We start from the raw sequence: 25,211 nt of genomic DNA, 5'->3' as shown, positions 1-25,211 counted from the left end.
GAAGAAGATATGCGTTGCTGGTTTAGTCCCAGACATGTGGTCAGACCCTTTTGTTTGAACCTCCCCACATTCTTCAGGATGTGAGTGGGAGTTTTCTACCATAGATGAAAACCTTAAAATGACTCCTGTGACATCTCTTTCAATGAGCCTCTGATATTATTGGTTTCTAAGAAAAGCATTTAAAATGTATGTTTAGGTAGGATGGACACGGAAATCTAAAAATGCATGGTCAAGAATCGTGCTTTTGAAATCTGTGTCTGAAAGAACTGTGGTGTGAACCGTGACCTGCAAGCTGAAGAACAGCGAGTAAAGGTAATAGTAAGAGATTATGGCTCCAGATTAATAGTGTGTTGTATGCTGTGCCTCTAGCTTTTGAACATAATGCTGATGAAGTTGAGAAAATGACATTTCTTCCATTTAGTGTTATGTCTCTTCTGATGCAAGTAACGGTCACAAAGCAACAGCAGAATACCAAAGCCAGGGCATATCTTTCCTGACCAGGCACATACATTCAGTATTTGTGAGATGGATATCCAGCTCCTTTGATCTGGAATGAGCAGTTCTTTTCACTGCTTATTCAGTTTCTCCCCTTCAGTAAAGACAATAAATTTTTTAAAGAATTTTGAACTTACAGAAATGTGGGAAGGCCTACTTTGGGGCTTTGAGTGGGTTACTCTTGCTTTTTTACAGCCTATAGAGCTGACTGTGTTCATTTTCAACCTCTTTTCCACGGGGCAAGAAATGAAACTGTGACTCTTGTTAGGAATGCAGACATTCTGGTAAAATGGAATATCTAGTAGGATTTGTATCTCTCTTCATAGCATAAATTCTTAGGAACGTAGGAAGTATAGCTAATATAAACACATCAGCATCAAGGTGCCCATGTGGCCCTGATATGATTATCAGGGGAAGTAAACATCCCATTAAATGTGTCTAGAGTGCTTTCCTTGTCACGTTAAACCTTATACCTCTCATATTTATGAGTAAGCTGCCTAATAATTTATGCCTAAATGTCTTAACGGGACTACAACCAATGTTCTCACTGGGATGTTGATGTGGTCAGGAGTGCATTAAAGCATGACAGCATCTTCTCTTGTAACAGGCAAGTTTTCACCTTCTGCAACTACATAGAGAGGAACAGAGGGAGAGAGGAAGCAAAAATGCATAACACAGTGGAGGCAACAGTTGATTGCTGCTGTTATCTTGAGGTTTTTTTTTCCAATTGTGAATTTAGCCCAATATACTGGTTGCTTAAAGCCCCAATCACCCCTCCAAACAAATCTTAGTAGTGAGAGTAGCTATGTTAATTTCTCTTATTTTAAGTTACAGACACAGTGCTGAGACATCATGGTTCAGTTGTAACACAGTTACACATTGGCTGAACAAAGGAAAGTTTTTTGGTTTTTTCCTACTTGACTGCTTAGCACACAGGTTCAGAGTGGTTGGCAAACCTGAAAAAAAGTAAATTTTTAAGAGGAAATAAAACGTAACAGCTTATTCAGTAGGGAAGCAAGAGGGGAGTTTTACTTTACAATCTCCTTAAGGGGTGAGGTTGGGGAAATCCCCTAATGTGATTTTGTTAGCATGACACAGGATCTTGTGTTTGAAGACTTGCAGAAAGCTTTCTCATGTGATGACTAATTTCAGTTGTCTTTTCTATTTGTTCATCACCAGACCTGTGATGTTTAGGGACCACTAGCATCCTTAGACCTAAAGTCATCCTATGTTTGTTTGTTCCATATAAGCCTACAGACTAAGGCAGCTGGAGTGGCCGTGAAGCTAAACTTGGAGGGTTTGTTCGTAATGAACGGAGAACAGTAGGACTTATCATGGTCAGTTACTTCATGACCTTGGGCCTCCTTGTGCTGGGAGAGAATAGTTGTACTTCTGTTTGAAGAGAAAGACGTGCAATGAAGTCATGTTTTCTGTTGAAATGGAGGCAATGAAGCTCGGTAGCTTGACTATATGGACATTTGGATTAGAGGCAGAAATAATTTGGACTCTCAATACTGTTCCCCTATATTGAAAAAGATGGTTTTAGGTGACCTCCCACTAAAAGGTGAACAGACCTTTTAGGAGCTCTCCTTTTCCCTTATTTGTAGTTGAGAGAGGTCTGCTGGGCACAGTGTTAAGTTATGCTTCCCATATTGCTAGTGAGGATTTTTTCTAATAGGATTTCATGTTTTTGTACCAAAAGTGAAGATTAACTGTTGAAGGACAATGTGGGAGTTTCTGCAATTGAATAGGTGAACATATGCTGACACTATTTTAAGAGATTCCTGGCTTGCCATTAAGGAATAAGAGGAATCCAAAACCTGAATTTCACTTAGCTGTAACTGTCATGAATGTTAGAAGAGATTTGTCAAACTAATCACTGTCTTGCTCAGGGAGATTATTTCAGTGAAGGATGGAAGTCAGCTGTCAAGGGAGATAGAAATGAATGATGTGAAGAGATACTTGACTCATAATTTTGTTCTACAGGTGATCATGTGCAATATTATATAATATCATAAACATGTAACTTGAAGGCAATGTACAGTGACGCACAAATTCTGTATTCTCAGACTTTATAAGGCATTCCGTTCAGTGATTCTCCTAGATGCTGAATTACTTAAAGCAGAAAAACACTTCCTCTGTTTTGTGTCCGACATCCTCCTAGTTAAGTATAACTCCTGCGTGTCTCCAGCTACTTCAGAAGTCAGTCTCTAGGTGACCCAGAGGAGAAAAGGGAAGAGAAACTGGAATGTTTTTCAGGAACATCAGTGTATTTTCAGGAATATTTAGTGCATTTCCAGAATCCAAACTCCTCTAATGTGTATTTCAGAAGCACTTGCCAGTTGAATTCTTTATCTTGTTCACTGAGTTATTGTCATTGTTGATTTTAAAAGTCTTAAGGCCATTTCATGCACAAACAAGTCATGCTGAGGTCAAAGCAAGTTTAATAACATGACTTGTTGAATTCTAAAACACAGGAGGATCATTCTGCATGAGTTCTCAGCAGCTGTGAACTGTTTTAATGAACAGAGCCTTATTTTTATATGACTGTTACAGAAAACAGTGCTTGTGAACATATGTGTTTGTATAGCCAGTGGAAGTCTCTTTTGCAGGCTTTCTGCACATCTGTGTCTTTCAAATACATTTTTCCTCAAGGGGAGGTAGCCTGCAGTTTATGGAAAGATTTCATCTTGCAAAGATGCCAACCTTTAGCTAGTAGAGATTTTTCAAGTGCAAGTGCTCACAGCTGCAAAATCTGTTTCTGTAACTTTACTATAGCTATTATACTCCAGAAAACTTCTGTAATGCATTAGTCAGCACTAGAGCTGCAGCAGCAAGTATAACTGTGAAGTTACAGGATGCATACATATATAACTGTCAAGTTACAGAATCCATAGGAAGAAGGAAAAAGGTACATGATTTGCCTCAGCATCTACTCATCACCACCCTTATAATTTGGGTTTGTAGGTTAGAATTTGAGATATACTACTCCCCAGAAACAGTAATTATCATAATGATAGTTGAAGTTGCATATATCTGGCTTGAACACTAAATGAAGGCAGTTAATATTTTTACAAGGTAAAGGAAACAATCCACAAGAGAACTTCTTATTCATGATTATTGCTGACATTATGAACTTTACAAAAAAGATGTTCTGTTATAGTTTTATCATTTGATATCTTGATAGGCTTTCAAGAAAGTGTTGGCCTTCCATACATTTAATACATAAAATCTTTCCGTAAATAGAAGTTGAATTTAAAAGTGAAATTGATAAGGCAGCAAAACCAGTTGGTCGAATTACATCTAAACTGCATTAAAGGCAAATGCACTTTGAAAACATGCGAGGCAAAATTAACACACTACAAAGTCAAAGGCTACTCTGGAAAGCTGAGACAGTGCATTTTTTCAAATGTATTAATTGCAAATCACAGAAAAAAACCACTCCTCTGCATTCTTCAAGAAGCCCCTTTATTCTTCCATCTTAAAGAAAGGAGGTAAATTAAATCCTTGCTGAACTAATAATGCAGCTGCAGGGAGGGGAAAAGGCAAATTTTTGTTTAACCATTTAACGTGCAGAGAGATTAACTCAGTCCGGGAGGCCTGGGGAAAGTAATCTGAAGAGCCCTGTGGGACACTTTGGTTGGAGGGAAGAGGAGCTGGCACAGTAGTAACTCCATGTGGGTCCCTTGCTCATGAATGGCTTGTGAGTCTCTTCTCTTGCTTCCTGCAGTTCTGCACTGAATTGGAAATTTGATGTCCTCTGGCTCAAGTACCTCCCTGATGTGAGAGGAGAGCTCACAGGAGGGAAGAAAGCTTAAGGAGATTTAGCGCCTAGTCTGGTAAGTCTCCATGTGACTCCTTGCTTTGACCCCAGCCTCACAGTTATTTCTGCAAAGGAACAAGCTTCATAAGATCAGGAACTAAAAAGACAGATCTCTTCTATGCATTACTTTTAAAAAGAAACAAAGAAAATGAAAACCAGGCTTAACGTAATTTGTCCTGTGCTGGTGCAAGGATTCTGAGCCCTATAGGGAAACTATTTTACCACCCCAGGTGGTATTTTGTCCTCATTAATGAAATGGCAAACTTGTAGCAGAGGCAGAGCACTTTTGCTAAGCACTAAGCATCATGCACCCTATAAAGTGTGGGGGTGTTGTGACAGGTGAGCTCTGCAGAGCCATGACTGCACAGCACCAGCTCTGCTCATCTCCTTCCCTGGAATCCACACGTGCAGCCATGAGGCAGAATCATGCTGTGGGCCCGAGGGATGGGAGGAGGAGTGTGTATCCATCTTTTAACGTGGTCGGTGCTGTCGGGAGGGCCTGCAGCCCTCAGAGCTGCTCCTTCCAGCTGCAGAAGCGCAGAGTGGCGTTTGGCTGCTCCCTCTGGCTGTTGGGATCTTGCGTGGTCTCTGTGCGCTGGATCAACGGAGAGGATGCCATGGAGGGGCATGAGCTGCTCAGCCAGCACCAGGGTTTTTGAGTATTTGTTTTGCTTGTTTCTAAAATTGGTCCTGACTGCAAAGCTAAAAGCTTTTACAGCAGCTGAAGAAATCTACAGTCTCTAGCTCACAGCCTGATCTGTCATTTTGTGTTGTATCATGCACTATTCTAAGAGGAATCAAGCAGCAGGAGAGAACCTTGCCTATGATTTCATAGCTCAGTTGGTTTTCTAACTTGATTCCTCAAGGCACCTTTAAAGGAAAGGAAACCCACAAAAAAAATGAAGATATTAAAATATATTACCAACTCTAAAGTGCCGTATTGATTTGGGTTAATAAAATGAAAATTTGCTATTGATCCTTTTGATTTGCTTTACTGATTTGATTTGCTTCTGCAATGAGATCTTTGTTTTAGAACAGATGAGAAGTCACAACTGATGACGCTTGATTCAAGGTCTAACTGCTAATTTTATAGATTCCTGCTTCCTAGTCTTGCTTTGTCATTAATTTGGGAATTTTTGTCCTGAAGTAAATTAGCTATAATATTTCAACTGAAGATTATTTCCCTTCTGAGGAAGTGACATTATGGAAGGTCTCTAACTGCTCTTAACAGGCTTTAAATTTTCTGTGCTACTATCAATTTATAGAAAGGTTGTAATTTGAAGTCAAAGTCCACCTTTCCTCTTTAAATACTTTGTTAACAGGGCAATGAAATACAGTATCTCAAGTGGAACACAGTTACTGGGTACCATGACACACAAGATTTTTAGTTTAGAAAGTCTGAAGAAACAGTCCCAACTCGTTCTAAGGTCTTTATATACAACTGTCTCGTCTTTTTGGACTAGCTTAATTTTGGAGTAGATTGAAGAGGTTCTCTCTGCCATAGAGGTTCCACGTACCTCTAGTAATAACAGTGTGTTCTGTGCTGGAGGAACAGCCAGCCTGGTTCGGTTGCAAATGCAGCCTGACTCTGGAAGTAAAGACCTTTGTAGTAGTTAGTTTCTCTTACCTTCTTTGCTGCTAAGGAAAGTCAACTCTTAGTAGAGTGTGCTGCCACAAACAGGACAACCAAAAAGGGTTGTGGTGGGAGCATGCAGGAATGTTCTAAGTGAACATTGCCTGCTGTGGGAATTGGAAAGCAGTTGTTTTGACTGTGTATTCTTGTGAAGCTTCAATAACTTGGTCCTTCTTTAAGTTATACCTATTCTCAAATTATGGTGTGTTTTTTTTTTTTTTTTTTAAAAAAGGCATTTTTTTGCCAGCTCAGTTGTTTAGCCTGCTCACACACAGTTGTGAATAAAATCAAGTTAGCAGATAGGTCAATTTGTAAGTTTGAAATGCGGCTCTTATGATGATTTCGACTTGTGACATGCCACATTACTATTATGAGTTGGCCTATTCTAACTGTTATTCTGATGTAACCTGCAGTGGAATCTGAAAGATGCTACTGGAGTGAAAATCCTCGGTTTCAGTGTAACCTGAAGCATGTGCTGGGCGGCCAGAACAGTGTCTCGCTGCCTCGAAGGCCGTTTGCCATCTAGTGGCTTAGATGCATTAGTGCCAAAAGGGTGTAAGTGGAAAAGCCAGTTCCTATTAAAACCAGTTGAAGTTACAGTTGTTTCTCCTCTTTTTCCACCTCTCCAAGTTTTGTAGCTGTTTCTGGTTCAGCTTTATGAGGTGACAAGCCAAACTGTCCAACAAATCGTCACTAGTTGTCACTTTTGCCAATGACAGATGCCTGAAAATGTCGGACTGTTGCCTCCAGTTACCACACTAGTTTGTCCTGGTTTATTCCTTGAAGGTTTCTACTTTTTGTCATAAAAATGTTTGTATATCTGTAGAGAGAATAACATGAATCCTTACAGTAGCGTTGATAGATGCTGCAGCTTTAAGTTCTTCAGATGTCCCTGTGCAGCATATCTGGTAGTTTGTGATGAGTTTTAATCCACACAGTTCAGCCACCCCTATTGACATGAGCACAAGCCATAAGGTACTCTTCATTTCTGCTGCCACCATTACTGCTACTAAGAAAAGCCCTGAGCCTGAGTTGGAACAACATTTTTAATTGCCTTTTCCATTTGAGAACTGGAAAACTGCCTAAAGAAGAGGGGCGGGGGTGATGTTTTCCTTCCCTCTGGCTAGAACACCTTTCTATAACCCCAAATCTCTGAGGTCTCTTCCTGTCTCTGCAATTACCAGCACAGATCAGTTTCTTCTCTCTGTCCCCATCTCCCCATCTTTATGATGGGATAATAATATCTTTTTGTTAGATTTGTCAAGTTAGGTGCTCCAAATATTAGCGTCACACTTAAAAGAATTCATAGGATATTCTCCTCTGCCATGTACATCCACATCTATACATCAGGAAAAATGACCAAAGGAAAAAAATCTGAAAAACTTCACTCTGAATGTGTAAGGAACAAAGTGGTGAGTGTGATGCCTCAGAGGTGGAGAACATTGATGTGGTGATGGCTTCGTTGCTTGAGCTTGAAGAATTTTGGTCGGTTATTTAGTTTTTCAAGATCCTGATATAAACTATTGCTGTTCATATTCTGTCACGAAGTGATAATCAAGTAAGGCTCAGACATCAGGTTTTTAGTTTAACTGTAGCATTGCTGTGTGACTTCTGAGCAAAAAATATTACTATGCTTTTGAAGGGAATGCTCTGTAACATAGAAAGATACAATCTCTTTATACATTGCTGCTTAAATAATAACCTGAAATAGTCTGGAACTATTGTGCTGATTTACACTGAGTCTGAAGTCTTACCTGTTTGGAAGACTTAAAGTCAGTGTACTATTATATTCAAGACTGTTGATGCAACTTAAGTTGCATCTTTTCTATTTAAGGGCACTTTTATTTTTTTGAGGTGAGATGGTTTGTTCTTGCAGCAGTGAGGGTGTTGTACCTCACTTTCGATTGTCTTTCTCCTTAACTTAGGGGAAGACTGGTGGGTTTACCCTCAGTTTAGAAAAGAACTGGTGAAACTCGCATGGAGATTTTTCAGAGATCTCTGGAAAACAGCGCTTGTCAGACAATGCTATTTAATACGATGTACTTTCTCATAAGCCAGGCTGCCGTTTTTGGGGGTGGTTCTAGCGGAATTCCTGCTTGTGAAACAGAAAGCTGGCGCTGAACGTTAGTTTTGGCACCTGAGCCGACCGGAGTATTTCGGAAGGTAACCACTTGTATCCGAGGCGTTACTGAGAAGGACACGTTCCTGCCGAGGCCGGAGGAGCGGAGCCGGTTCCCGGCGGGCTCCGTGCCCTGTTCCGCCCGGAGGCGGGGGACCGCGCTGACGCCATCGCGGCGCGACGGCGCCATTTGCTGCCGGCGGGAGCCCATGGACGTGCTGGGCCAGACCACCCGGCTGGCGTCCTCCAGCGCCCTGCTGCAGGTGCGGGGCCGCCCCGGGCCGCCTCCCTCCTCCTCATCCTTCTCCTCCTCCTCCACGGGGCCTGGCGGGAGCCGCCTCGGCCCCGCTCGGCCCGCAGGAGTTTCCCGTGCGGCTTCCCCCACAGGTGCTGTTCCGGGCGGTCACGTTCGGGCTGAACGCCTTCACCCTGCGCTACCTGTCCAGGGAGCTGCTCGGCGTGGTCAACGTCAGGTGGGGAACCCGGAACCCCGGCGGGCTTCTGCTCTCGGTGGTTGGTGTCGGAGCTCGGGCTCTGTGCTCTGCGTGGCGTGTCGCTAATAACGCTTTGCTTAACGCTGGTTAATTTACTGTTACGTGTTTTAGAGTGTTATCGATTGAATGCCTGCGAGTTTGTTTTGGCCTGAAACAGAGCCTGTTTTCTGTGTTAAACCATTGCATGCTGTTGCTATACAATAAATTTTGCAAATGCTTTTTCGGTTTATAGCATGCTTCAAGTATTTTTTCCATTGGAATAATTGCATGTAACTACTTCCCTCCTGTTTTAGGAGATGGTGATAACTTACCTCTTAGCCCCATGTTTGCTTCACATACTTGTTTGACTTGTTTGTCAGGCAGTTCTTCATAAAAACTGTCAGTGATGCTACTGCATGAAGGATTTCAGAAGTAGTATGTAATGAAATAATTTTTTTGTACTTTACCTCCTTTAGGCTGACTCTGCTGTATTCAACAGTTGTGTTCCTGGCCAGGGAGGCGTTTCGCAGAGCGTGTTTGAGTGGAAGTACAAAGCAAAACTGGACCAAAACAATTAATCTGTTGTGGCTGACGTAAGATACCTTTAAAAATTTACTTGCTTAGAACTTATGTCTAATTCTTGTCTGAGTGCTCACAAAATTAGAGCAGGTGTTTATTTACTGAAGTAATTATTTTAGCATTGGCCATTTAGTAGCCTCAGGCATGTTTTGGGACTAATGCAGGATGCTGGGCAAGCCTGTTGTTTTAGTACTTATGGACTTGATCTCTTTTAGGAGCATGTGGGAAAGTGTTCTCAGGAGCCATTTGTTCTGTCATCTTGCCTGGAGTTTCAGTTTTGTTGTAGCTGTTAAAGGAAAATCCTCTCACACAAATACATAGTCCTTTACTTTTTTTCCCCTCTCTCTGCTCAGTCTTGCTCCTTTATTACTTGATTGTATTTGTGAAGCTGCTTTAGAGATTTTTTTATTTTTCCTCAAACTCTTTTCTTTGGGTGTCTTAAGCCATGATGCAGTATAATGGCATGGAAACATAAATGTTTGTCTTGGATAGGAGGGGCATGAAAGGGTGAAAGAAAGGATTGGAATTAAACAGGGAGCAAACAGCACTACTTCTTTCAACTGCAGTGCCGTTTATAGGACAAAGTGGATATCTTAGAGTCTGTGTGAAGCTGCAGCCAGAGGGTGTAATCGTACATTGCAGCTAAGTGGATTTTATGACTTATTTCTCCCTTCTGGTTCCTGGACCTGCTTCCCTACCACTTATGCTCAGTCAGATCTCACAGCTGTGCAGCCACAATTAGGTGGGTTGAAAAGTAAGTTTACCTGTCTGATGTGGTGGAAAACTACCTCTGCATGAAAACCCTGCTCACCTTCTCTGGAACTGCACAGCTGTTAATTAGATCTGGCCCAGGAATGGGAGGTTGTGCATCGTTATCTGCATCCAGGCACAAAGAAGCATGATTATCCCTTCCAGGGATAGGCTTAATATTAATATTTTTTTAAGCATTAGATCTGTTCTCTTCACTGTTATTACAATCAGTTTTCTGATATTTGACAGCCTTTCAAGGAGACATTAAATGATAACTAACAATGTGTGCAACTTTATAATTTTTTTTTCTCATAGAGAAGTATAACTTTAAAAGAAGATTAATGCTCTTGAAGGATCTGAAATATGCCTTAGGAGCTTGATTTCAAATACCTTAGAGATGTGATAATGGGAGGGGTGAAATAGATCCTGCCACAATGATCTAAAACTTTCTGCGCTCTGCCAGAAGCGTGTGTTCCTGTGGCAGGGTCAACAGAAGGTAACGCACGTCTGCACCGCTGTGCTCAGCCTGGCTTTTTAGCTGCAGTCGCTAATCAAAGTGGCTCTGAGCTACCACGGAGCGTTGTGAGCTGGCGTACCGGAGGTGCAGGCGTGCATTTCCTTCTGCTCACTCTGCTCTCTGGAGAGCCAGTGATTTCTGAAGGAGTGAGATGAGCAGTTGGAGTGGTGGCATCTTCTGTTACAGCAAGATCCAGCGAAGCTTGTCTACCAAACCCTTGGTAACCACAGGCTACAAAAATGGCAGCAGTGAGGGGTTTGCAGTATAATAAGCAGCTAAATAAGTTTGAGGAGGTGAGAGAAAATTTTTCTGGGAGGTTTAAGATTTAGCACCTGTGATCAATATTTTCCTGATACTTGTTCTTGACTTAGCATTTTGACCCCAACAAGAAATGCAGATAGTTGACCTTATGTTAAATTCTTGAGTAGAAAATCAGCAAGTCAGTAAAATGTTTTCCTTGTCTTGCAAAAGAATACCTTAAAAATGTGCGTTACAAAAAAAAAAAAAAAAGTATTCTTGGTATTGTGATAATAGAAATTAATTTCTCAAGGCTTTTTTAAAAATTATTTTGGTAATATGTGAAATTTTAATCTACTTGTCTTGGGTGTTTTTTCTGCTTAAGTAACATATCTATTGATTGTTTTTATGTTAACTTTTTAGAGTCCCTCTTGGTGTTTTTTGGTCTATTTTCTTGGGCTTAGTTTGGCTACATTTGCTTGAAGTACCTGATCCATCTGTGGTTCCTCATTATCAGGCTGGTGTAGTGGCATTTGGTCTTTCTGCAATTATTGAACTTCTGGGAGAACCATTCTGGGTTTTAGCACAAGCTCATTTGTTTGTGAGACTTAAGGTTAGTAGAGTATGTGGGGGTGCATGTATGTGTGTGAGGGGTATTATCTTTATTGAAAAGAATGAATTCCTGAACTAGATCTTTGTATACTCAAGTTTTTTAAAAATGAACCTCTGTGTACTGTTCAGGTGTAACATAGATACAATTTTGTACCTGTTAAAGGAAGAAAGTTGGTTTATTTATGCATTATTACCTTAGTGACATTAAATACTTGTGATTTTTAATTGGAGGGAGAGGTACACAACTCTGTCGATTTTTACATTTTGATTGTTGGTATGAAATTGTGAAATGTACCAATTGAGAACATGATTGTCTCAAGCAAAATTTTCTCCCTTATGTCCCATACAAAGGACTGAGAAAGTACAATGGCGGAACTGCGAAATGAGAATAGAAAATTTACCGAGAAGTTACAGTCTGAGATGGTCAGCTCAGCAGAAAAATAACTGTGATAAAGTCACACTGACCTTGAAAATCTTGTATTCCTACATAAATTCTGTGTGTGTAACTAATGTACTTTGTGTATGCGGTTAAGCTGGCAGAAAGTAAACCTTTTCTATTTTCTCTTTCTTAAAGGTAATTGCTGAAAGCCTCTCAGTTGTGTCAAAATGCATTTTGACGGTTATTTTAGTAATGCTTTATCCTCAGTGGGGCCTCTACATTTTTTCCTTGGCTCAGGTAAGTTTCCTTTGTTATTTTTCTCTAAATTCTTGATTCATCTGAATTTTTGTTTGCTGCTGTGTTTGACATTTGGCCTGCTAAATAATTTGAGGAGGTGAGAGAAAATTTTTCTGGGAGGTTTAAGATTTAGCACCTGTGATCAGTATTTTCCTGATACTTGTTCTTGACTTAGCATTTTGACCCCAAGCATTTTAATGGATGAGAATGAAAGCACCTTGTTCTGACTGTGAAGGTACGTTGTGTGCAAATGAGGTTATGCTATTCTGTATAATCTTTATGTCGACTCTTTCTTAATGAGTTATACTTTCAAATGCTTGAGGACTTTGTTTACCACCTGGCTTCAGAATGGTTAGACTTTGGATTTGCCTGTATAGAAGATTAGAATCAGGCTGGTAATTTTATCAGGCTGTATCACCTTAACAGGAGGTGCTAATCATGTGTAACATGTATGTGCAGTGAAACTTCTTCTTTGCCACAACGAAGAATGGATATAGCAACACCTGAAAGGCAGGGTTGTGACCTGTGAAGTAGAAGTTTGTATAGAAATAAAAACACGATTATTTGATTATTTTTTGTTCAATTTTTGCAGTGGCTGTAGTAGTTAGTTCATAACTGATCGAAGAAAGAGATGTAGATGGTAGCTACTCTGTCAACTTGATTCTTGGACTGAGTGAATAATTGATTTAAAATTGGACTTTAAATCATTGCTCTAAAAACACTGAATAGAATAGAGAGCAAAGAGGTATGATAACGTGCAGATTAAAAAAAATAAATCAACTTCTTGGGGGAACTGAAGTCTTTACAGAGTTTAAAATTTGACAGGAATAAGGGCTACTCATTACATTTTGTTCTCTCTGAATTTGGAACTCTAGTATGTAATTCTAGTGTGTGATTCTGCATTTGTAAGTTAATTTTATATCATTGGTTGTTTTTCTTCTCTCCCCTGTCTTTCCAGCTTTTATATGTCAGTGTTCTGGTAATGTGCTATGTAATTTATTTTATGATGTTTCTGGGGTCTCCTGAAGCAACAAAGAAGTCATTTCCAGTTGCTAGAATGAAAGCTCTATTACCTAACTGGGTGGAAGATGAGGTGGGTTGCACAGTTTATTTCTTGATTTTAGGTTTTTCTTGAGAGAGTTTTGAAAATTAGTTTGAGATAGTGGAGTTGAGTTATTTTGAGAATATCTCTGCACTGTAGAAGTTATGACTGATTAAAAAAAATGTATTTGTGGTTTGTATTAATTTTTTTTTCTGAAAAGGATTTTATTATGGAGCTTGACCACTTTGTTGTGGTGGGCTCATTGCTGACTTGGCTTTTAGTATCTTTGCACAAACCATTAACTAGAGATAGAACATCTGCAGTGTGCAAGGGAATGACCAGGTGTTACTAGATCTGAGGCAGTAAAGAAACCAGAAGCATCTTACCCTGGATTTCAGCACTTGGACTTTTCCAGAAAATAAATGTGGTGGTACACAGCACCCTACAGATACTCCACTATCTCTGATGTCCTCTCAAAAGAAAATGGAGCAAAGAAATAGGTGAGGAAGCAGATGTTTTGAAAAAGATTTGCAGCTTGAAAAGAGAAAGGTGATTATTGATTGCAAGACTTGTGGGGACAGTTTGCAGAGCACTAACAATTGATATCTACAGTGAAGCTGGAAGTTCTATTGGCATGTCAGACAACATGGGCTTTTTTCCTGTCTCTAAGTACTTTTGGCAGAAAGCTTGTTTGGGTACTTCATCTGCAACAGCAGTGATCTTCAGCGAGGGGAAAAAGTATTTGTCAGATCAGAGTGATGTTGGTGCTTGAATTTAGCAATATTTTAGGTTAGTTGTTTTGTAGCTATGACATTGTGCATTTTCCTCATCAGTACATTTAGAGCTAGCCTAGGGTATTGTACTGGCTTTATATTTTCTATTTCTGCTCTGTAGTTTCAATAATTCTTCTAACACGTCAGTACTTCTTTATTTGCAGACCTTTGTTAACTGGAAGGAAGCACGGTTGACTTGGAGTTTCTTCAAACAATCCTTCTTGAAACAGATTTTGACAGAGGGTGAGGTTTGATGTAGAGTTGTGATGGAGAAAGGCTAGTGAATGCTTTTATCAAATTGACTTAAAGCCTGAAAAAGCTGGGGGATGTGTGGGTGTGTGACTTTCAGAGGTTGCTGACAACAAATGTTACCAACCTGAATGAAGTTTTTGAGGGTGTTGTGAATTAGGTGCTGGCCTGCTTGACTTTCTCTTGAATGCTTAATACTTGAAGTGTCTGAACAAATATTGAGAAAGATTTAGGGACTTATTCTTAAGTTCTTTATTTTGAACTTACAGGTGAACGATATGTGATGACTTTTTTGAACGTGTTAAATTTTGGAGATCAGGGTAAGTGTGATGGTGTTGTGGAATGGTGACAGTTCTTAGTCACTGCTCTTCATGTGGTTCTGAAAATGACTTAAAGTATTTGAAGATAACTTGAAAATCTGGAAAGATTTCAAAGCTTTTGTGACTTTGAGATACATTATGGAGAATTTTATTTAAGATCCTGGATTTTTTCTTTTGATCAAAACTTTTCAATTGGATACGGGATGCCATGTATCCTGTTCCTTTTTTTAAAAACAAAGAAACAACTTCATTAGTATCTGATTGTGTTATAGTTGCCTGTCTTCAGTGTAATTCTGTTTGTTCTCTTCAATCTTTGTTAGCTGTTACGGTGACAACATCATTGTTTATCACATTGCATCTCAAAACTCTATTATGTTCTGTAAAAGAATTCAGTGGTTATGGAATAATGTGTGGCAGTAGCCATTGAGATGACTGAGTTGGCAGCACCTTGGGTCTTTATAGCTTTGGGAAGGAAAATAGACTATAATTGTTGACTCACTGTTAGAAGTTTCTTGGCTAGTTTGAATTACATTTAATTACTGGCAATAGTATGTTCCCCCATAAATACTGAGTATATGTGTTTGCAATCTGTAACTGCGGCTGCTTTTGATTCTCCCCTGCAGAACAATTGAGCTGCCTCTTACTTGAAGGGTCTTTAGCAGGGCAACGAGTACAAACATGTGTGTACTCTCAAAATGTTGGGAAACATTGGTTCCAGGTCCTATGAAATCAGGCAGAACCTTATTCTGTTATTTCCCAGTGAATATGTAAAGCACTTCTGCCTGACTTCATATGCTCTCAATGACTGTACTTTGTGTACATGTCTATGTACAGTAAGTGTCTTAGCAGGTTTAGAGCAGTATCTTGCAGAGGACGGAAGTGCTGGTGAAATGTCCTGTGGGATTGCTGTTCCACTTAGTGAAAGTAAAAAGAAAGAACAACCTCACCCTAAGAAGAGAGAGCTCTCTGTTCTCCTCTCTCAGTAAATCCGTATGCTTCTGCTTTCATCCAGTGAAATTCATCAGGAACTTTTACCTTCCTCTACAGTAGGAATTTACCTGTGACTTGGTGCTGTTCCTAGGCTCACATCTCTGTAGTTGGTGCTTTTGTCCTGGCTTTGCCATCGAGTAGCAAACAGTGTCATTTTGAGCTGTGGTTTCTGGGACTGTCAGAATTTTTAGGGAATACTGCTTTAGTGTTGTACTGAATTCTACTTGTTTTCTCTTTGTTCAGTGGAAATGTTAAATTAGAATTCATGTCATTGTTAAGGACTTGAAATTGAAATGCATGTAAAAATAGACTGCTACTATGTTGTTTTGTTTATTTTTGTTAAGGTGTATATGATATCGTGAATAATCTTGGTTCGCTGGTGGCCAGGTTTATCTTCTTGCCTATTGAGGAGAGTTTTTATGTCTTTTTTGCAAAAGTGTTGGAAAGAGGCAAGAATGTAAAGGATCAGAAGCAGGTATGTTTATTTTGGATTAATGGCACATCAAATACATGATTTTTGTTATAAATAAGTTGCATCACAGGAGTGTCACTGGTAGAAATGTATGTTTAAATTTGAGTATGAAGGCTGTTAAAATGGAAAAGTTGGAGAACAAAAATGTTGAGTGAGGCTGGGCTGAAAAGAAAATAGGAAGAGTGCTAATGAAATAGAAACAAAGATATGCCATGGCATAATACTGCCTTGTGTTGTAACAGAAGGTGCTGCAAACTGTGTGATGTAAACCCTACTGTACCATGTATTTCCATATAGACTTAGAGCTTTTGAATTGTACGTGGAGTATCAGTGGTTAAACGAACATGAGCTTTGTTTCATAGAGTAATATTTGTGTGTGCTCTAGGTAAGAAATTCTTGATCAGTCACAAAGTCAGCCTGCGCTTTCGTCTGATACTGTGACAACTTTTTTCAGTAATTCTACTACTTGCGCATCAACACACAGTTAACAAATCCCATGTCTTATGTTATTGGTGGGCTAAGAATGGCATACGTATATGTATATTTTATACATAGTGTACCTGATATGTATAACTGGCAAAATGATTATGAGTTTTCAGTCAGTGTAGTGAAATTACATCAGAAGAATTACAAGAACGTTTCTTATAAAGAGGTGATAGAACTGACCAGTTATTTGTTCTGGTGTGGCCAGTCCTGTGCAGCAATAAAAACCCAACCCTCCCGCTGACTCAGCCCATGGCCTTGGGCAGGTGCCGTCCGTGCCATTTACTGACGGTTAAACAGGTGCAAGTGCTGTTTGCACATCTCCTTGAACAGGTGTGTTCTTGGCTAATATTTGTGTAGAATTTGTAATGTATGAAACATAGAAAGGAATAATATATAAAAATCGTTGGAAGTTAAGACCAAGTGTATGGATAATTCACTAACAAAGTATAAATTTCACACCTTTTTATGCTGTGCAAACTTTGATTTTTCTGTGAAGTAGCTTTTCTGTGTGAAAATAAATAGTAGATGGATTCTGATTCATGTAATTGGCTACAATTTTCTTTTTTTTTTCAGGATGACGTTGCTATGGCCGCAAATGTATTAGAACTGCTGTTGAAACTTGTGCTTCTGATTGGCCTCACCATCACAGTTTTTGGCTTTGCCTATTCTCAGCTGGCTCTGGATATTTATGGAGGCTCAATGCTCAGTTCTGGAACAGGTAAAGATTTATAGAACTGGCAAAGAAACCATCCTTTAAAAAGAGAAACTGCAGCTATTGTGCATCATTGGGTAAATCAGCAGAAGATTTTTTTCTATTAAAATCCTGCCGAAATCAGTGACTTAGTTTGTCTGAATCCAGAATTCTTGCCTTTGTAATCACATGTTTAATATGTTGTCAGCTGAAGCTAAAATATACTGAGGAGCTCTAAAGAAATATGATGAGATTTGGGACTCTACCTTCCTGCAATTTCACGTTGTTGGAAAAGAATGATTTAAAGGATTGTTTGGCTACTCCATGAAGTAAAATTATAACTCCAGCTGTTTATAACAGCAACTTTTCACACTCCACTTACACCCAAGCTGTATAACAAACTGGCCTAGAAACAATAATACTTCTTTTTTAATAGTGCTAAACCACGTGATGGTAGCAATCTTGCTATAGTTGTACATATTGAGGGGTAAGTTTTACAAATCTGTCCGCAGAAGCAGTCAAGGAGTTTGTAGGTCACCTTGGATTTTTAGGAGAGAAAGTAGATGTTCATTTAATTCTTTCTTCGTAACACAAACACACAAATTGTAGTCTGGAGTTTTCTTGCCTTCTTCCAGTTGACCGGCGGTAGGTCTTGCTAGAAGAACCAATCTGCCTTCTGGAGCTGAGCCCTGTGTAATGTCTTGGTTCCTATCTGATCTGTCTTGGGTGAAGATCCAGCAGCTCCTCCGAGGAGCTTTTTTTGTTGCATTTCTGTCTGGAAACTTTGTGTGTATGCCATGGAGGGGGAGTTGCAGCTTGCGCTTTCCATTTCACATCTGTTACAATTTGGAGAAAGCTACAGGGAAGGTGAAAGCATGTGACAGGATATTGTGTTGAAGAAAGCTGCACCTGTCAGAGTTCTGCACCTTCAAACCATAGCCTTAGAATATGGCCTCTTGGGTATTAAAATCACTTGTAATTACCTTATTCACTATTAAGATCATTTGCAATATTCTAACTCCCTGAACACTTTCCTGTTTTTAAATATTAAGCATTTACATGTTTTTGCTTTAAACCCCTTACATGTCATTTGGAAGGCTTGATTTCTATAGTGATTTTAAGGAAAACCCTGTGTCTGTATAACCAAGAAAAAGTGTAAATAACTTCAGTGTTTTGTTTTGAGTTGTCTTTCTGCTGGTTCTGTTAGATTTGTTTCTGATTTTGAAAGCAAATGTTGTGAAAGGTTGCCGTTCTGGACTCCGACAGCCAACTTTTTATGAAGAAAATGTTTTCTGTCCCTCTTTCTCTTCAAGAATGAGTGTCTGGGGTTAATCTTTCAGACATGCTTACTTGACTGAAAAGGACTCTGTTTAGGAATACGGATGCAAGTCAAATGACTCACAAGTAATTTTATTTTGTTTTACATAATGATAGTCTATGAAAATGAAATGTTGAGAATGCGTACTGACTTATTTGTCCAGATATTCATGGATATATATTTTTTAAATTTCTAAGTGCTCTGTAGTCTCATGTTTTTATGCAAACTTGAAAGCCTTCAGCTCTGCCCCACATCTGCAGTGTATTTACTGCTCACTGGGCAGTTGTCCTTTAGAACAGAAACAGAGGAGACTCAATAATATGAACTACATTGCTGCCATCAAGAAAGAACGAATATTCATGGATGCACACTAACCTGGTAAAAAGCATGGGGTTGTTTTCCCCAGTGTTATAGTTTCTAAAGGACAAGAAAAAGATTGATGTCTGAATGGAGGATTTTGACGTCATGTATAAATGATCTCTGACCCATAAAAATCTGAACACCATTTTTCATCTAGCACAGTTTTGAATGTTTTGGGCAGCCTTTCTGTTTTTCTTAATGTTGGGTTTGATATGTACATTTTATTTCTTTTAGTACTTCGTAATGACTACTGGATTAATTTCCACAGATTTCTGTACAATAAAATATTTGGGTTATGATAAATATTAATTTTCATTTAGGAAATATCTTTTACTAAAATACTCTTTTTGATGTATATATTTTCTGTTACTATAATAACTACTATTTTGGGGTGTTTGGAGTTTTATGTTGCCTTGTTTATTTGTGTTCTTGTCAAGATGCTTAGACAGGAGAAGTGTTCAAATGACCTTAAGTTTTCATTATTAGTGATAACATTACAACTTACTTATCTCTTAACGAGTGTAAAAAGAATGCGGTTTTATAAAAGAAACAATAATCCGCTTCTCATTCTGATTGTTTTTTAGGTCCGGATCTCCTCCGATGTTACTCTTTATATGTCCTATTTCTTGCTGTCAATGGAGTAACAGAATGTTTTACGTTTGCTTTGATGTGCAAAGAGGAGGTAGACAGGTAGGAAATAGTGTCTGCAGAATATTCCTGTAATTAATCTGCATATGGTTCACTTGGAGTTCAGTACAGAAACAGAACAAGGGCTGCTTGCATCACCCTTTAAAAGTGTGAACTTGTTTGCAAAGTCACTGTTTGGATAAGAAGCTAAATAAAGCATCATCTTGTTGAACGTTATTTTTGTTTAATACACACCTAAAATAAAATAGCAAAAACTCCATAAGTTTTTACATTGTTAATCATTCTTCCTGGATTTGACTTTCTCAAGTGAGTAGACGGTTGCTGAGTGAAATAAAATTTCCTTCACATAATGTAGTTCTCAGTTTAATTTGTTTGATGTATTTTCCTTTTTTTCAGTTAATTGTTTTATTAACGTGTCTGTTCTGAAATTTGTCTTTTTTTTCATTAGAAGATGGTAAGAGAATTTCTGTTCCTTATTTTGGAAAATAAATTGTGATATTTCTTCACAGGTAAAGTTAGTAAATACTGGAACTGTATACATTGTTGTGCCGTTTTTTTCCTAGGTACAATTTTGTTATGCTGGCCTTGTCCTTCACGTTTCTGTGCATCTCTTATTTCTTGACCCACTGGCACGGCAGCATCGGCTTTATCCTCGCCAACTGCTTTAACATGGGTATTCGAATAGCTCACAGCACCCACTATATCTACGATTACTTCAAAGAAAGCACCTACCGACCTTTGGCAGGCTTGCTTCCCTCACCAGTTTTGTTGCTCGTTTATATCATAAGTGGAGTAATCACTGGTTTCTCTGAGGTAAGTGTCCTTTTTCAGATCTTGTTTTCACCATGAAAGTTAATGCCAAATGACTTTTGTGTCCATGTGCAGAGATGTCATTAGCAAAAAAGGCTGATGAGGGTAGGCTGGAAGACTTCCATTACAGGCGAGGCAAGATACAGTAATGAGAGATTTTATCTTTGATACAAAGTTAATTCTGCCACCTGTAGAAGGTGTATCCCACAAGTAAAATAAAATTTAACACATTTCTGCTGCCTGTAGATAAATCCATGTCTTTAGTTCTTCATAATGGAAATTTTGCAGTAGCGCAAATAAACTGTTAGTAAAAATGCTGTAATAAAGTGATAGAAGAAAACCAACCAAAACAAGAACAGAAACAAAAATGGCCGAGAGCACGATTTTTATATTTATTCAGGCTACAAGACTGTACTCATGCACACTCCTTGGGAAAGAGAGCTTTGTGTTTTGGAATGGGAGATTTCCAGTGGGGTTTTGTTAGAAAATAGCCTAATGCTTACTGCAAAGAAGCAGACTTTTGTAATAGCGCCAGCGGACTTTTCCTAATATCTCAATTAACATATTTCTGCATGTGATAGTAACTTCCACACTTATCAGGCACCTGAGTGCTCGTTTTTTGCTGACAGAATTTTTATTAAGAAGGCAAGTGTTGTGACTACCCAGGACGATTTATTGTAGGATCAATGCATGTGGCAAAACCACACTCAGCTTGATGGTGGTGTTAGCATGGTTGAGAGAGGTGTTGGACCTGGTTGTGTACTGAGGCAGTAAATCCACTTTGTGCTGACCAGTTTTTCTGCACTTGCTTGTTTCCTTTGTCTAGGTGATGTTCTGCTGCGATAAGGGGTGGATGGCGAGGCTGGCGCATATCAGCGTGGGGGCTCTGTGCTTTGCGGCAACTGTCATTACTATGTTCTGCACAGAGACCAAGCTGGTCCACTTCGTCAGAAGCCAGTTCCTCTCCCGGTATATGAAGAAAGGAACGTGAAATGCTCATGTGCAGAACAATTCTTGCACATGCTTGCAGTAAAGGGCTATATTTTTTTTGCGTAAGATCTACATGGAGAAGGGTTTCCACATGCGTTTGAGTTCTTGTTATTGGAGTGGCAATATAGAAGATTGCCAACTGGATATTATTGTCTTCTGAACAGTGAAGAGATGAGTAATTTTCGCTTTATGCATCATTCTTTTCTAACCTTTTCTTCAAAGGCCTCTTTGGTAATGAATGCGGAGCTACGATACACCCTTCTGACATAACCTAGTTGGTAGACTTCACATAGAGCGCCCATTCTTACCAATGGGGTATGTGTGCAGAGGAGTCATATGGTTTACATCTTAACATGTAATTAAGAATGCCCGTATTTGCCGTGGTGGGCTGCTTAACTGGTTAGAAAATAAATGGTCTGACAAAAAACAAAACCAAAACAACCCCAAACCACCAACCCCAAACACAAACCCACAACACAAAAGCTGAAGAAACCACTAGAGCAAGGACCAATAGCACTGTAACTGTTCCTGAAGCAGAACCTGATGCAGTGCAGGGAGATTAAGGTGTCAGGGTTTTGAAGCCTGAAGTGGTGAACAGGAGGTTTTTTGTTTACAAGGAAATTAATGGAATACACAGCATATGTCTAGTAACTCTAAGATGATTTCATTCCTATCACTCATTTTTGAGGGTATTGATTGATTTGTCAAAAATACTCTGAAGCTTCAGCTAAAAGGAAAAGGGGCTTTGAGCAGTGTTTTAGAGAAGGTGTGAAGTACAGTCACTTGGATGCTGAAGTTCCAGAGGTTAATCATAATAAAACTTCTTACTTTCATTCCATTGTTTTTGGTTTTATCTGAGATTTTAAATCCCGGCACAAGCAAAATTGTCTCAATAAAAATGTTTTTATCTTGTCTGTGAAGTCAAATGTTAAAATATATTTAACAAGATTTCTTTCAAGGATTTATGCATATTTAAACTTTCATTATTGGGTAGATAATTCTTCATTTGTTGCAACTAGTTTACCTCATGTCTTGGTACTTATTCAGTCTTAACCTTTGAATTTTTTTTTTTTAATCATTGAAAATGTGGACATTCAGAAGTTGTAAAATTAGATGTTAGGCTATGTTAGGTTCACTAATAGTGTATTTTATTGCTGGCCTAAGATCTGAATTTGGCAGTTTCACAAGGTACAAGTGGCAGGTTTATAATTATCAGTGTTCCATTGCAGTGTTTGGATGGACCAAAACATGTCAAGTGATTAAAAATGTGTGCTCAGACACATACAGTTGGAAGCTTTTATAATAGTTTATATAGCATCTCTGCAGATCCTCCGATGGCTTAAAAAATACTTGACTGTCATGCATTGTGGCAACCGTAGCTCCAAGTGTAAAGTGCATTCTGGTATCATTGTCTTTGGTTTGGTTCTGTTAGAAACATTTTCTAAACCCTTAATTTTCACTTAGAGATTATCACCAGAGATACCTTAAATGAGAATTTGGTGATTAAAACATTATCAGAGAACCCAGAATGTAACAGAGGAAAAGAAAGGTGCGCTCCCTCAGCTGCTGGGGGTGTTTCCATAGCCTGGCTGGAAGATATGTGATATGTGATATAGATATGTGATATAGAGACTTGCTGATTCTTCTGAACTTATGAAATCTGTCAAAACAAACTCTACATTTTTCTGTCCTGTTAAGTGAATTTACTAGTTCTTTGCTATTTGAATTTTTACCTCCTGAGTTTTCTTGCAGAGAAAGATTTGGTATAGCCCTGCACTTACAGTGCTTTGAAGACTGAAGAGTTTTTTGTACAAAACGAGCCTGACGTCCTGCTGTCTTGTCTGATCTGCTGATCCCAGCTGTATAGTAACATTACTTCTGCTGCAAGTGTTGTCATAAATAGGCTGATGTGGGATCTCACTGTTCACATAGTGAGCTGTCTAGTCTCATCTTTTAGCATAAATACTGTGTATGCATTTAAAGAGAGGTCACATTTTTAAACTAATTGGCTTAATTTCATATTGGAAAGGCTTATAAATATCTCTTGCGCCTCAACAAGTGAAAATGTGATTTTCTATGAAGCGGGAAGACATTAAGGTGGCTTAATCATTGCTCCTTTGCAAAGTAAGGGCACATTCCTCTCTTAAACTTGATCTGTAAGCAGTTCAATGATGGTTGGCTGGGTTTTGTAGTGGTGTGTTTGTTTGCGTTTTTTAATATATTTTATGTGGCAAGAAACTGCAAGGAGGGACGGGTATCTGAAGCTGTCTCCTAGTTTCTTATTTATCTGCGTGATCCTTAATGTGAAAGTGGTTAATTGCTTTATTTTTAAAAAACGAACTGTCACATTCAGATTGAACTTGACCAAATTTCCCTTTTGTTGGCAGTTGCCTGTCAAAGGCACAATGGGGTACTTGTCTGTAAATTTCGTGAAGCTGTGCTGCATTTATTTTCTGAAATCTGTTAGTTTAAGCCAAAGGAGAATGAAGCTGTTTTACTTTGGAGAAAGTTACAATTTCATACATCATGTGATGTGGGTTTTTTTTAGTAGGTGGATGAATGACATTCAAACAACTGTAAGATAAAATGGTTATATAATAGGATAACATCAAATAAAATTTATTTCCCTTATATTTTGTTTTTGTCTTCCAGTTGAGGCTTATTTGTATTTTTGGTACAGTTGATGCTTAAATGTGGTTGGATTTTCTAGGATCTTCTATGTAGAAATTAGTTTATCAACATAGAAACTTACAAGCCATTTCCTAACACACACATTGAGAATATTTACTGTAGTATTTTTCTAACAAGTGGTATCCTAGTCACCTTTTTTCTCTTTGCTTTTGTTGACATGTATATTTGGATGGCAATGACCAGGTTTCTTTGTTTGATATTAAACATTGTAGCGTTGTGATAAAAGCCGTTTAAGTGGCCAGGAGCAAACTTGACATTCATTGAAGTTTATTGGCTGAATTATGCTGCAACTGGCAGTAGTAGTGTTAGGTACTAACCAATTGTTCAACTGTTTCTTCTTTTCTACTATTGTAAAGAATTAGATTTTATTTGTATGTAAAGAAGTGGGGGGGGGAAATGGGGGTTGTTTTGTTTTTTTTTTTTTGAAAAGAAATTAGAAGTTCAGACATGAACAGTTAATCTGCTTTAGTAGTCATGAAAAGTAACAGATGTGAGCTGGAATACTGGCAGCAGTTCAGTAACCATGCCAGGTGATGACCTGTTTGTTTGAAGGGTTATGTGAGAACCCTGAGGTCAGCCAGGCCTAATTTGCTGGGTTCTGGACAGTGCTGAAATCTGAACTTTGAAATTATTTTTGTGGAATTGTTTATGTCTTGCTGTTTGAATGTCATAATTCTGTGGTTTAATTATTCTTATTTTAAAGATAATACTGAGGAGAGTGGATCTGAGGCTTTTCGAACCATATAATTGCATCAATAGATCTGCTGAGATGTAATGATTTTGTTCAACGCAAAATACATAACTCATTTGCATTCTGACAGTGCGATGTAAATGCTATTCATTTTCATTATAAGCTAAAACTGAAGTTCGATGCTCTCCACGTCTGATGTACAGCTGTGCCATGGATAAGTGCAAGGCTGCGGAAAAGCCTCAGCAGCTGGGGGATCCAAACTCAGCAGGGCTAGGAGGTACTTGTCTCTGTTGCAGTTTGGATTACTTGCACACAAAGATGCCTGTGCTCTTTAGTTTGGATGTGAATTGTGGCTCCTGTGTTACCCTGCTGTGCTCTAGAAGGAGGAATGAGCCCTGTGCAGCTGGGCTGTCTGTAGCAGCACACTGCCATGGTGAGCTTTGTTCTTGGAACCTGAGTGTGCAGCTAAGGTACGGTAGTTGGTTTTCCTGTCTTTTACCTTTCCCCTACAATTCTGTTTTTTGTTTTGTCAGATTTCCAGTTTAGCTGTGGTAAGCAAGCATCTCACAGACCTCAGTGTGTTGATTTGCCAGCTAGGGTTTGTGGTTCCCAGGTATGCGTGTCTTCAGCGTGACTTATTTCCAAAGACTTATGTCATCTTGCTGAACTGAGAAACTGGAAAGGAACGTCACCAGGAGGACAGACATGTTATATCTGTGACCCATTTAAGAAGACTGAAATAAACAAAGTTGTGACAAGAAGGAAA

The 25,211-nt window shown here is 38.9% G+C and overlaps 1 protein-coding gene across 1 annotated transcript; it reads left to right on the top strand.

The window, feature by feature from the left end:
- Nucleotides 1-8,279: 8,279 nt before the first annotated feature.
- Nucleotides 8,280-23,521, top strand: RFT1 (RFT1 glycolipid translocator homolog; the record flags this gene model as incomplete). Its single annotated transcript, XM_080350584.1, has 13 exons — nucleotides 8,280-8,333; nucleotides 8,458-8,543; nucleotides 9,020-9,136; nucleotides 11,050-11,239; nucleotides 11,813-11,914; nucleotides 12,873-13,007; nucleotides 13,894-13,972; nucleotides 14,248-14,298; nucleotides 15,633-15,763; nucleotides 16,820-16,964; nucleotides 19,200-19,305; nucleotides 19,827-20,076; nucleotides 20,900-23,521. 13 exons carry the CDS (start codon nucleotides 8,280-8,282, stop codon nucleotides 21,062-21,064), a joined length of 1,611 nt encoding a protein of 536 aa, XP_080206710.1. The 3' UTR covers nucleotides 21,065-23,521.
- Between the last annotated feature and the right edge of the window lie 1,690 nt (nucleotides 23,522-25,211).

Source organism: Nesoenas mayeri (assembly GCF_963082525.1).
Source record: "Nesoenas mayeri genome assembly, chromosome: 10".
Taxonomy (NCBI): Eukaryota; Metazoa; Chordata; class Aves; order Columbiformes; family Columbidae; genus Nesoenas; species Nesoenas mayeri.
Note: the sequence above shows the minus strand (reverse complement) of the source record. Positions and strands in the feature narration are given on the sequence as shown.